Consider the following 13,223-nt stretch of genomic DNA (forward strand, 5'->3'; position numbering starts at 1 on the left):
AGCTGTCAGGATGGTTTCTGAAATCATCCAAAAGATTTATTTTCAAGTTATCAGATAAATAATCTTGACCTTTTCAGTATACAATGGCTGGGATTTTACAGCTATGTGCATTACAGATAAGGAAAAATTCGGCAAGTTGCTTCAACCGTCCAAATTGTGTTTTTACCTCAAAACAGCTGTAGATTGAGATTGAATTCTTTCCACCTGGTCCAAATGGCCAAATGCAAAGATTTTAAGACCAAGAAAGGGAAAAAAAAAAGAAAGAAAAAGAAAAAAACAGGGAACTATTTGGCTAGTTTAAAGGCCGTGTTACTCCCCTTGTTTAAAGCCATGCAAATTCTTACAGTTGTTCCATGAAACTCATCAACCATCGCCAGCAGAAAGCATCAAATCCATATCAGCTGAGCTGTTTTTCAAAGGGCACAATGGTGAGAAAAATGGCAGGTCTGCATTTAAGGCCTCATTTACTTTCATATCCCTCAAGCCAAAAGCATTCTGAATACTAAATAGTCATGTGTCTAAAAAGTTTGTGTTCCTTCAAAAGCAAAAACCTAATGCATACATTTTGATCCTATGTTTCCTCTTGTATAGGGAAGAAATGAACCAAAAAATAACTGAACACTGAAAAATGCTGGATCTACAGTGCGTTGTTTAGTCAGCACTGACATTACTCCCTCCAAATCTGTCATTTTAACACAAAGGCATCTGTTCCATAAAGATAAACAGGACAATACAGACAGACATTTTAGGTAAAGTGGAATTACTGGAATTGCATATATTTACTGAGACAGATGTTCCTATGACAGGTATGAAGATTTGTGCTTCTCATCAAAGCATATTGTTATATTAACAAGTTGTTGACACTATGCTTGAGAGACCTGGGAAAAACAGTTTTGATCAGATGAGGTTAGTACTTGTATTCACTGTAACTAAGCAAGGCAGTGGTCATACATCCTAGAATTTATAAGCCCACCTGTCTGGAGCCAATTGTTTTATTTTTTTTTTCACCTCAAGGGGGAGATAAAGTTCTTTGGATGAGGGCCTTTCATTTGATGGGTACAACTTCAAGTATGCAGCAGAGGTTCACATTATTGATACCTAAACTTCAACCAGTGAAATGCATCCACATTCTGCAAAGCAACCAGTAATTCTTGCTTGGTTGGGTACAGTTGCAAATTTGAAGCAAAACAATGGGTTACACTTCAATTCCTGATTCAAAAATCAATCTAGTGTATTTCTCAACAAAATGATGAGAAAGATTGGGCTTTGATTTTTTTAAATATCAAGTTAAACTTTCCAAAAGAAGACTAGACCAAGAAAAGTGCAAAAAATATCGTTCAAGATAATAAATATAATAAAGAATAAGAGATAAGGGAAAACATAACTAGGGTTTGACTATAATGAACTTTTATATGTGATAACTGAATGCTATATTGTGCATAAAATTACAGTTGAGGTATAAGCTGATTTTTGCAGTACTGAAAATATTTTTTGATCTTTGGATAAGAAGTCAAATCACAGACCATGGTCACTGTAATATTTTGTCATCTTACATATAATATTACCTAATCAGTGCTGATAACCTAATTTGGTATATTATTTTTTCTGTGACTTATTTATATATTTGGATGTTTTTGAGTCACTTCATTAGCAGCAGGTATTTTAGTACATTTAAAGTATTTAAGAATTTAAGCAGTTTTTGTCCCATATATATATATATATATATTTTTTTTTCCCCCTCTTAATAAACTTTTAGCCCAGAAAGCTGAAAATTTCATGAAATGCATGTTAGTTATTAAGAGAAACCAGCATTGACATGAACATTTAAGACAGAAGCTTAAATGATTACAGGGCACTTGGGCATTAGGGAGGATCCAGCTGAGAGCAGTTAGCGTCCTACATTCTGACCCAGTAACGGTACCAACAGGCCTACTTAAAATTCTCCCACTGAGCGAGTTGGGCATCCTCAGTCACCACTGTCAAGCTAGGAGTGGAGGGTCGGAGGGTGGGGGGTGAGTTGTGGGGAGGGCTGTAAACATGATGATGAAAGCCATCAAACCGCCTCTTTGTGTGGGCTGAATCCCCCTCCTACCCCGTGAGTATGTTGGGAATCTGCTCACGCTCTTGGTTTGAACTACAGCAGCTTTGCTCTCTGTCTAGCCCCCTAGCCCACTTCATGGTTTGATCCTTACTCTATCATAGGGCCAGTTATAGCAAATAGCCTTAGCGACCAGGCACTTTTTCTCCTGTGCCCGTCTTTCATCTGACTGCAGACCTGTGAAAGTTAGGGGGTAGCGAATAATTTATACTGTGTTACCTGCGTGCTTGTTCCACAGAACCTTTTTCCTATGGGCAAAAAAAGTGTTCCATTGGGAACTGACATTGGAACTGAGCGGTATTTGCACCTTCAGCAGCTGACAACGCTTCAAGTGATTGGCTCTGCATTTTGGGAGTGGTGGCTGATGTGAAATTGAGATCAAAGAGCTTTTGTGCCACAGCCAGTGTAAGGTGTACTGACTTAAAAGGGGTCTTGGCTGTGAATCCACTGTGTTCACATGAGCTTCAGGTCCTCTCTTTCAGCTGCATTGTTGAGTCACTGAGTTAAAAGTAAAACAACAAACTCTGTTCTATAGCCAACAGTAAGATTGGTCAGGATGATGTACATCCTCTCAACTTCTTACATCAGTAAGAGGTGAAAGACTATCAGCAGCTGCCAGTAAAACAGTGAGTAGCACAGGGTACCAGTTAGTTGGCCACCCGGACCTCTGTCACCACTATCTATACTGGAGCCGACCCAAAGCTTGTTGCACGTTTGTTCGGCTTCTGAATGCAACACAGCACTGTGATGGCCCGGGGTGGAGGTAGATTGGTTCTCCCAGAACCGCTCTGAGAATATCCCGCTGCGGTTCTGATGAGGATGAATGACAGGTTTTGATTGCAATGCTTTACAAAAAGACACACACTTTTCCCTCCTAACGGATCTCCAACCAAACAAAACCAGCCTCGACCCAAAGTGCTTCAGCGAAATGCGCCCGGGCACTGCCTATTTACCGGAGTCATTTGCTCTGACACATTTGATGAGCTGAGGTGATAGGATGTGGTGTATCCACACTGCACAGAGCGTCCACTCAGAATATTCTATTGCCTAAACTTGTCTGGGCCATTCATGCGTACTTCCTTCTCTTGAATCAGTTTGACACTGTGCAATGCCCCTATGCAAGCATCCTGCCAAGAAAAAGCAAAAGCCAGACTTCAAATCCTTCTTGTAATTCTAATTGTGCTTCGGGTTCCTATCACAGATTCCTGTTAAAACTTGGCTCAGCCATTTGATGACAGTTTTTGGAATATGACCAACCTCCATAACTATGCGCACTGCCACTCTCTGGACAACTTGTCATGCAAGTTAATTAGCAGCACTGGTATCAATCAGAGAAGAACTTGTGATTCTAAGCAGAAAATAGTTGAGAGATTAGTAAAAACGAAATGGAATGAATGTCACCTCTTCACACGACTTATATAACTCCGAAGCTGCTTTTTCTTTGTGTTTTCCATAAGAGGCAATAAGCATCCAGATTTCGTTTCCAAGGAGACAGATCATTTCTGTATCCATTGTTGGTAAGCATTCAGCGTGTGCAACCACGTCAGCTGAATGTCTTTTTTGAATGTTATTTATTTTTTTATTTATTTATTTTTAAGCCATCTGGATTTGATTCAGTGCATACACAAAGCGCTCACCCCTTAAAAGTCATCAGAATGCACATAAATCAAAACAAAGATGCTGGAAATTGACAATACGGTAGAGACATGTCCACTGACACTCTTTTAACAGTTTTCGTGGAGTGAGTACAGTATACCTGCCAACATGTGACAGCAAACTGTCATGTTGTTGAAGATGGTGTCTTCAGTCCTCTGTTTTCACGTCGTCTTTCAGTGACACAAAATCATTGCACTTCTCAGCAATCTCTCACTTCTCTTTATTTTTCTACAAAAATATTTCACCTTAGAAAAGACAGCTTACATTTTTACATTTTTTGCAACTGCCATATAATCTTTCACCTTAAATATATATGTTTATTTATATATATATATTTATATTGTATATAAGTAAATATTTCTTAGCAGTTATGACAAAATCAAGTTGTGATGTAAAGGTACTCTAAGCAGGTCCAGGGTGCAAGCCAAACATCCTTCAGATTTTTCCCAATATGCTGCTAATTGTCTGCCGCCCTCTTTTAAATGTGGTAAAAACATGAGATCATATTCCGGATGGCAGAATATGAACTAGAAAGAACTAAACTGGAGGAATGCAAAGGCTCCTCACTAAAAAACAAAAGAAAAGAAAAGAAAAGAAAAAAAAACATCAGTGTGTTTCAAACCATTTACAGCTGTGTTGACCGAAGTATGTAAACCTAAGATCATGCATGTCTTCAATGAACTCAACCACAGTTGTTTTTCTTTATTACAAAAATACACAATTAGTGATAATCTAAGAAAGAGTTCATCTGACAGAATGAGAAGTAGAGAGGGAGAGGGAGAGAGAGAGAGAGAAAGAGTAAGAGAGAGAGAGAGAGAGAGAGAGAGAGAGAGAGTGTGTGGGGGGAGATGCAGGTCAGTCCATCTGAAGAGTGTATATAAGGTTTTCAAGAGGAGATGTTGGTGAAGAGCATCTAGACAGAAGTCTATGAATGACTGTATTCTTAAAGCACTTTGAGTGACAAGAAAGATAAGAGGATATGGATCATTCCTCTCATCACTAAACTGCACAGAGCAGCCAGCCCCATCCAGAGATTTTTGCTGTGACCATCTTATTGGCGTTATTACTATCATTATCATCATTATTATTATTACTTAGACTCATGAAAATAAAAAACTCTGGGACAGCTCATTACGTAACTTTAAAAGTCCTAATGCACTGCAAGAGGTGAATATAAGTGACCTGTTCCGGTTTCTGCGCTCACAAAATTAGAGCAACGGCAACGACATAATAATAATAATAATAATAATAATAATAATAATAATAATAATAATAATAATAATAATATCAACATAAACAATGCAGGAAAAGTCCAAGTTTTTCCCTAACAAACAAAAGCAAAGTTGATAAAACCATTTATTTGATTGGAGTGATCTTCAGTCACACAGATTCGTAGCTTTGGCTCCTGGCCATGGCTTCCTTCAGTACGCTGACTGTCTAACGTCCAGCCTCAGTGTTTCATCATAGGGGTGCCGCTGACAGGGCTACGGAGAGCGTCCACAGCGGCGCCAGCACCCAGGCAGGGGAGAGCGAGGGCCGCGCACCCAGGGGTGAGGCCGAGTCCGAGGTGCACGAACACACCTCATAGCCGTTTTCGGCGTGGTCAGCGTGGTGCTGCCCGTGCAGCCGTGTTTCTGTTCTGTTGGCTCCTCTCTCTGGCGAGTCCGACTGCATCTCTGTGCAAACCAACCAGTCTTTACCGATGGGTCTTGGATAACCAGCCTCCACCTCCATATCACTGCCCATTACTCTCCAGTACTCCTTTCCTTTGAAGAAGTAAGAAGCACCTGAGAGGGATAGGAAGATAAATTATAAAAGATATTGACATCGCTATGGCGGTGTTTTTTTTTTTTTTTTTCTCTCTCTCTCTCTTAGATCTGCCAATATTTGTTCTCACTTTTGAAGTCTGCTTGGGTGTTTTGGCTCTGGTATTAATCTTTCTCACTTTTTCTTTCTCTCTCTCTCTCTCTCTCTCTCTCTCTCTCTCGCTCTCTCACCCTTTTAGCCCATTGCTCTCTCTCTTTTTTTTTTTTCCCCCAGCACCTCTGATGGTCTGTAACTGCTCCGTACTTCTTCCTCCCCCTCACTCTGCCGGTGCAATGAGGCTCTGCTGTGGGCTCTTTGATGTGGCTCCAGTTCTCATACCCCTTGGGTCTGAGATTGTGCTCCCGCTATGGGGCTCCGGCAACTGGGGACTGTCACTTTAGAAACTTGGCCTGGGCTCACACACACACATCAAACAGCTTTGAGCAGAAGAGCAGGACCTATGCAACTGGCAAAGCCCCACTAGTACACACCTGAGGGGCTGTAACACCCAACTACAAGCTATGGGAGGAAGGAGGAAACTTGATACTGTGTTTATCTGTGTTTGTGTACAAGAGATAGATAGAAGAAGGAGGGGAAGGAAACAAAGCAACAAAGCAAGCAGGAAAAGGGTGGGGGGGGGGTAGTTTTTTTTTGGGAGGGGGGGGTGTTCTTGTGTGTGTGTGCGTTCTGTATCTTCTCACCCAGCTAAATGGTACTCCATTTTATTTCAAGCACAGAGGTTCAAAGGCTTTTTCTCTTTCCTTAATAGTGAAGGAGAGAATAAAGGCTAATACTATGAGAGCAACATTAGGAGACACACAATGCTGTGCATTAGACAGGACATGGAGCTCCTGGGTTCATTTAAAGCACTGAGACATGCCAGCTGCTGCTATGACAACAAGGAGAAAAAAAAACCCCTACCTGCTCAACCCTGACTGCTCCTGTTCACAGTAAGCCAATCTTTCCTTTTCTGATACAACATAACTGATACGATCCTGATACAATCTGATTCATGATTTTCATATATACGATCTGTTGTATGATTCTGATACAATTATATAACTTTGAGGATGTCCTGTCTCCAGCCTATGTATTGTAATAAATGAATACATGATATAGATTTTTCAGGCTAGAAAGAACCTCACATTTAATAAGAAAAAACATATAAATTTATTATAATGCATGAAAATCACTTGAAGCATGTTCTAAAGAAAGGCAATAATTACAGAAAAGTAGTAATAAAACAACTTATGGACTTGACTCTTAGTTCTCCTCAATTTTTTATCCATTTTTTTATGTATTCAAAAAATCACATAGATCACAGCTGTGCATAACTGTGTCTCTTCTGAGTGTACCAAAGGTTTATTTATGCTTTTAATAGGAATACTACGCAAAAACACATGAGATCCTAGGATTAAATGCTCAGAATCGTTACAGAGACACCCACCGTCAGACCATCTCATGGCATCGTCCAGGTGTGGTGGGATTCCCTTCCATAACGTACTGTCCTTGGGGTAACCCAGGTCCATACGTCGCAAGTGGTCATCGTAGCGCCAGTAACGGTTGTCTTTGAAGAAGTAGGTCTTGTCATTGTGTAGCCAGACAAAGACAGCATCTACACCCTCCAAGGGCAAACCAAAATCACTGATAGGCCTTGGATATCCATCCTCCACATTGTTGTCCTTGAACACCCAGTACTTCACCCCTGTGAGAATAAGAGAGGGGAATATCAATCAGCTAAAGACCAACTTATGTGAAATGATGACATAGTGAAACCAAATTTTTTTTTTCCTTTGAAAAGCACTTTAAATGGAATACTTCAGTTTTTTTTTTGTTTTTTTTTTTACGGTATACCTATAGCTAGTTTTTAGACCTCCTCACTCTTCAGTTGCTTGAGGAAAATTTTGAATGAGGTTAAACATCCTTGAAGGGCATTTTACCTCTCGCTGCTACACAGAACGTGTCCTTAATCATTAAAACTTTTCAGACATCCAAAAAAAAAAAAAAAATCACAAAGGCCCTTAGAGTGATGACTCATAAATAACCTTTTTTAAAATTTTACTTGAGAAAAAAAAAAAAAAACAGAACAAAACAAAACATCTTGGCAAAGGGTAGCGAGCTGTTTAGCCAACAAGGCTAGTATCTGTAACAAACATGAGGCTAAAATGTATTTTTATAGTCAACAGCGTATGAACTTTAGCATGTTCTCCTACGACAGGTCATACCCATGAGTTACCTTTGAAAAATACAATCTTATGGTCTCCTGGTCTCTCGTACACAGCATCCACACTGTCCAGATTGGCAGGCAGACCTCTCCAAAAACGATGGATCTGAGCCGGCCGCAGAGAGACCAAGTGCTTCTCCCGTGTCAAGCGCCAGAAGTACTTCCCTAGAAAGAAGATACGATATCGTGACATCGCAAGTGAACGAAGAGCAAATGCAGAAAACTCAGAGTATTTAAAATCCACGTTGTTATTTTGCACGAGCTGCTATTTCAGTTTTTTACATCTCCACTGGAAACAGTAGTTGACTGCAGGCAAAACATGTGCTGGTGCCCAGAGGCAGCAGATATCCGGATGTTCATCTGGGCAGAGCAGCCAAGTGGATATTTCTGAAGCGGCTTTTTGTTTTAACTCTATCCGGATGTAACTAGTTTTCACTTCAGTTACGGATTTGTTTTCAAGGTTTTAATGCTCATGTAAATATATACACTGGACAAAAGTGTGAATTTCTTCCAAAGAATTGAAGAGTGCAGTTGGAGCTCTGAGCCCTTTCAGAGTCTATGAGGAGTTTATGAAGGGAGGAGGAGGAGGAGGAGGAGGGGAGTGTGGTACCAGAACCAAGACCTGGGTCTTGTCTACTATTGATTATATTCTTGTCCCCCACCCCCTCCTAAGCCTGTACCTTTAAAAAAGAAGGCCTCCCCTCGAATCTGTGCCACTGCATCAAAGTGGCTGCTGCATCTGTCTGGGGCATCACGGTCTGGTCTGGGAGAGGAAAAAAAAAAAGAGCAAAGAGGTAGAGACAGAAAAAAAGACAGAAGGGAGAGAAAAAAAACCCCACAGTGAGAGGCTTAATAGGTACAGACAGGGTCTGAAGAGCGGAAATTACTGGCCTCCCCACTATTAATGAACTTGCATTAGGAGGATGATTTGTGTGCGTTGATACTAGGTTTGTCGTTTGTCCTTATCATATGTTTATGTTTATGAAGGCTTGTTACGTACTGCAGTCAAAACTGGACAAATGTCAAGGGAGATGCTACTATCACCTGTTTGCAGAAAACGTCCCTGCGTGCATTAACGTGGCGCTAATGACTGATTTAAGGCTTTGACGTGACTGGATTACTAATGACGGAGCAATTACAGCGACAGTGCTTCTTTTGTGAGCCGGAACTCGCTTTGCACCTTATTAACAAATACCTTCATTCACATCTTATTACCAGAGCTCTTCCAAAGGATTACATTAGTCACCTTTGTCAAGTTAAATACACCTTTTCAGCACATCACCTTTTGAGATGAAGGAAGGCTAAGACAGGGAGTCGTATACTGCTCACAGAAAGGCAAGAAATTCATTTACTGAGAGTCAAGAGTTGACTATCGGCTGTTGTTTGGTTCATATTGACATTTGCTCAGAGTGTTGAATTGTACTGTACGGCATTTTGTAATTGAGAACACAGCAATCTTATGTCCACTAGTTCAGGAAATACCGTGAAATGTGAATCACTATCTGAGACATACTGTTGAAGGAAGAATGTGTGTGAGAGTTTGTTTGTTTTCTTTACTCACGGGATAGTGGATCTGTTCTCTGGAAGATCAAGTAGAACCGGTGGTTCAGCAGTGCGAGAGGGGTCGTCAGGCCGAACAGTATGTGATACAGAATCCCGCACCCCTGACCAAAAACAAACAGACATGCATTAGACAAGTCATAAAGGAGGAACACAGCAATATGCATGCACAGATGCACACTCACACACACACACACACACACACACACACACACACACACACACACATATACACACACACAGACAGACACACGCACAAGCAATATTAAGTAGAGAGCGAGAAAGTTTTTTTTTTCTTTAACACAGAGTGGCAACAATTGGGTGATGTGGAATCCAGTGGAGAAAATATGTTTGACAGGGCTATGAGGAACCTTGCTCTTCAGTGTCATTCATAGAAAATTAAAAGTCAGCGTCAACACCTTTATCTCGCAGATGTAACAAGAAGAATAATTACACATTTGTCAGCGACTCTGTAAACAGTGCTATTTCTTTAAAAAGTGTGTCGAGACAAACAAAAGTGATTCATTTTTGATTGACTTCCAAAGTATTTGTTTTCTGTAACTAGAGATTAGGTAAATGAAAGGGAAAAAAAATGTTGGCATTTAACCTTGTGCAGAGAGCCAAAAAAAAACAGGTGACGAATGTTGAGCGGTGTAAAGTTATGTCTATGCTAGTCACAACATCCCACATACCACATTTCTCTGGAATCTTTTTCCTTATTTCTCTGCCCCTCATCCTCTCATTCCTGCCATCCAATTCTCTCTCTCTCTCTCTTTCTCTCTCCCTCTCAGTCTTTCTCTCTGTCTGTCTCTTCCTCTCTCTCTCTCTCTCTCTCTGTCTTTCCCTCTCTTTCTCCCTCTCTCTCTCTCTCTCTCTCTCTCTCATTCTCTCTGTCTGTCTCTTCCTCTCTCTCTCTCCCTCTCTCTCTCCCCCTCTCTCTCTCTCTCTCACTCTCTCTCTTCCAAAGCTATCTCTGGATTTCTGTCGCACCAGCTTGTTTTGTGTGCAGCCTGGTGTCGTGTGGTATGGCTCACTGTGATAAGCAGGGTCTGAAGCACAGGGACGGACAATTAAACCCCCCTGCACTCTGTCTGTCTCAAACCAGCAATATAATTAAACCAATAAACCCCCTATATAAACAAATCAATTGTGCTTCCTGTTCTGGGACTCACATCATCAACCTGCAGGATCACAAAGAGGGGACGCTCATTGAGTCTGTCACTCCCATAACGCCGTATCATTATGACTGACTGTACGGATGTGGATGAAGACCTCTTATTGCATGTTATGAAACCCCTCGTTCACCTCAGGCTCAGCTTCTGCACGTCAGCCTTGTAGCAATTCAACTGCTTTTTGGTTTGTTACACAACCTACACTCATTGCGGATCTGAGCTGCAAACAATAAACGTTTAGCGAACGTCCTTGATTTTCTCTAAGCCTACGTTCACTCTGCAAGTATGTCTTTGTTAGCGGGATGGAGAGAGAGCGAGTGAAGACAGGTACGGGGAGACTCAGTGAGTGTGAAATGACAACGGTGAAGGGAGAGGGATGTGATGAATAGGGGAATAAAAGTGATGTTCCAACTCACCGTAGAGCTGCCAAACTCGAACTTTGTCCTCGTACGGGAGGTCGTATTTGAGCGGGTCGCCCACCGGGCCCTGGTAGTATGGCCGCATGATGGACTCTATCGCAGATGTGTGAGCGAGGCCAATAGCATGACCAAACTCGTGGACTGCCACTGCAAACAGATCCATCCCATGAGAATCTGTGGAGACAAAACAGACTGTGAGATTAAAAAAAAAAAAAAAAAAGGTTCTTCTCTACAGCTAGAGGGAAGTCTAAAGCTATCACAGATCATTTTAGCCTGTAGGTTTAGCTACCTGTTGGTCTAACTGAAATGAGCAGAAACAGAAAATAGACTGAGCTAAGCAAATGAAGCAGTGCAGTAAAGAAAACAACATAACACGGCACAGCGAATGAAAGATTTTCCTTTACCGTTTTTAAAATACAGAACCCTACCTACAGGTAAAATCTCAACATAGCTTTAAGCGTACGCTTACAGAAGTTGTAGACGTATGACTTCATTAAAAAGAGCACTCTGCTTTTTTTTTTTTTTGCTTGAATAGTACAGGAGATGTCGTTGTTGTTATTTACATAATGAACAATGAGTGGAGTGGAAAATCTGAGTCTTTAAGAGAGCCTCTTCTTTTTTATTACTAAAGGGTGTCTTTTATCTTGCATTCATTTCTCTATACAGACAGTTATATGAAGCAAAGCCATCATAGAGACTTTCACAACCCTCTATTACATAGAAGCATGAGATAGAAATGTTAGTTCAGCCAAAGAACTGTCGATCAAAGATGAAGAGAGAGGGAGAGAGAGAGGGAGGGAGAGATAATGGAGAGAGAGAGAGAGAGAGCGAGAGAAAGAAAGAGAAAAAAGACAAATTGTCCAAGGCCCTGCAGTAAAGTAAAAAACATAAGGTGTAATAGTTTGCCTTTGCCGCTGGTTTGTGAAAAACAGAACTGCACTTGTCTTGCTCTGTTGACTGAGACGTGGAATTAAGCCTGCGTCTCGCCGATTAAGGTTAAGACTCCAAACAAGGTGTGTATCCCAATATAGCCTTGGCATCCCCTGAGGGTTACTGGTTCGACTCAGTCTTACTGCACTTCAAATATTCTTTGAAACAAAGCAAGGCAATGAGATTTTTTTTTTTTTTCTTTCTTTTTTAAGTCTTACACCTGTGTAACTTTCTTCGCGACGCGAGCTCTAATCAGAAGCTGCAGACTCCGAAGGGGAAGAGAAGGACGATGAGCCACCGTGACTTTGCGTGGTCCCATTTTACTTTATGCTTGTTCAGGCACCACAGCATCTAACACTCTGCCAGTGTCATCCTCTGCCAGCCACTGATTTGTTCAGCGCTGGCAACAGATTCATTTAGATGAACCCTGCTGCTTTTGGGCTGCTCAGATGGAAAAAGAACTATGGGAAGCTGTACATAGAATCTGCTTTGCGTGTGATTCGCCCTTGCGCTCAGGCAAACAGCTGGCAGATATAGGCGTACACACATGAAGGCTTAAAGTGCCTGTAAAGTGTGATAGCAGAGCAAATGTAAAATACCCCTTCGAGTTCATTTCACTCTTTTTATTTATTTTTTTAATTTTATTTTATTTTTATTTATTTATTTTTTTTGTGGTAACGTCCTGGTCCTGTGTCTCAGAGGACTGCTCTGAGGAATGAAAGCTTTAAAGAACAAAAACAGAGAGCACTGATTAGGTGGGATGTCTGAACAAAATGTCCCTACGCCTTTCAAATCCTCTAAAACGTATAATTACTATTTAGAGTTGAATTATCAAATCCACTGGCTTTGAAGGTCTTAAAGTGCTAAATGTAGTGTAATGTAGTCAAACAGAGATCCCTTGCTTTTGGTGCTAGTGATGGGAGGAGGCTGGTAGCTGGTAGTGTTAAAACAGTCACAATGGACAGCTGCTAAATGTGGGTGCATGTTGACCACTGTAATTTCACCTAGCCACCATGCATCATCCGCACTCAAATGCAAAAAAATGCACACATTAGCTAACACATACATACACACACACACACACACACACACACACACACACACATACAAATCAGAAGCTTATGCCAAATTTCAAAAGTCATCAGAAACACACCTGCTTAATGAGCCTTTTGTTGTGGCCACAGTAATCAGTCTGCATTAGTGAGCAACCAACAGAGATATAATTAATAAAAGCTATCTGCTTGCTGTCAAAACAAAACAGTAAAATCCCCTGGCTTAACTTACATGACCCGTGGGAGACTACTGAAGCTGTTTTACAGGGTGTTTCCGCTGTCAGTCAACAGCAAGGAAATGCCCAC

General features: G+C 41.0%; 1 protein-coding gene across 1 annotated transcript in view; it reads right to left on the reverse strand.

The window, feature by feature from the left end:
- Positions 1 to 5,215: 5,215 nt before the first annotated feature.
- Positions 5,216 to 13,223, reverse strand: part of mmp17a (matrix metallopeptidase 17a) — a 39,414-nt gene continuing 31,406 nt past the window's right edge. The window contains exons 6-11 of the mRNA XM_030769806.1: positions 10,933 to 11,109; positions 9,346 to 9,448; positions 8,465 to 8,547; positions 7,797 to 7,949; positions 7,008 to 7,265; positions 5,216 to 5,541 (exon numbers count right to left, since the gene is read on the reverse strand). Coding sequence (XP_030625666.1) covers positions 5,216 to 5,541; positions 7,008 to 7,265; positions 7,797 to 7,949; positions 8,465 to 8,547; positions 9,346 to 9,448; positions 10,933 to 11,109 — 1,100 coding nt within the window. The remainder of the gene's footprint in view (positions 5,542 to 7,007; positions 7,266 to 7,796; positions 7,950 to 8,464; positions 8,548 to 9,345; positions 9,449 to 10,932; positions 11,110 to 13,223) is intronic.

The sequence above is a fragment of the Chanos chanos genome, chromosome 3 (assembly GCF_902362185.1).
Source record: "Chanos chanos chromosome 3, fChaCha1.1, whole genome shotgun sequence".
Taxonomy (NCBI): domain Eukaryota; kingdom Metazoa; phylum Chordata; class Actinopteri; order Gonorynchiformes; family Chanidae; genus Chanos; species Chanos chanos.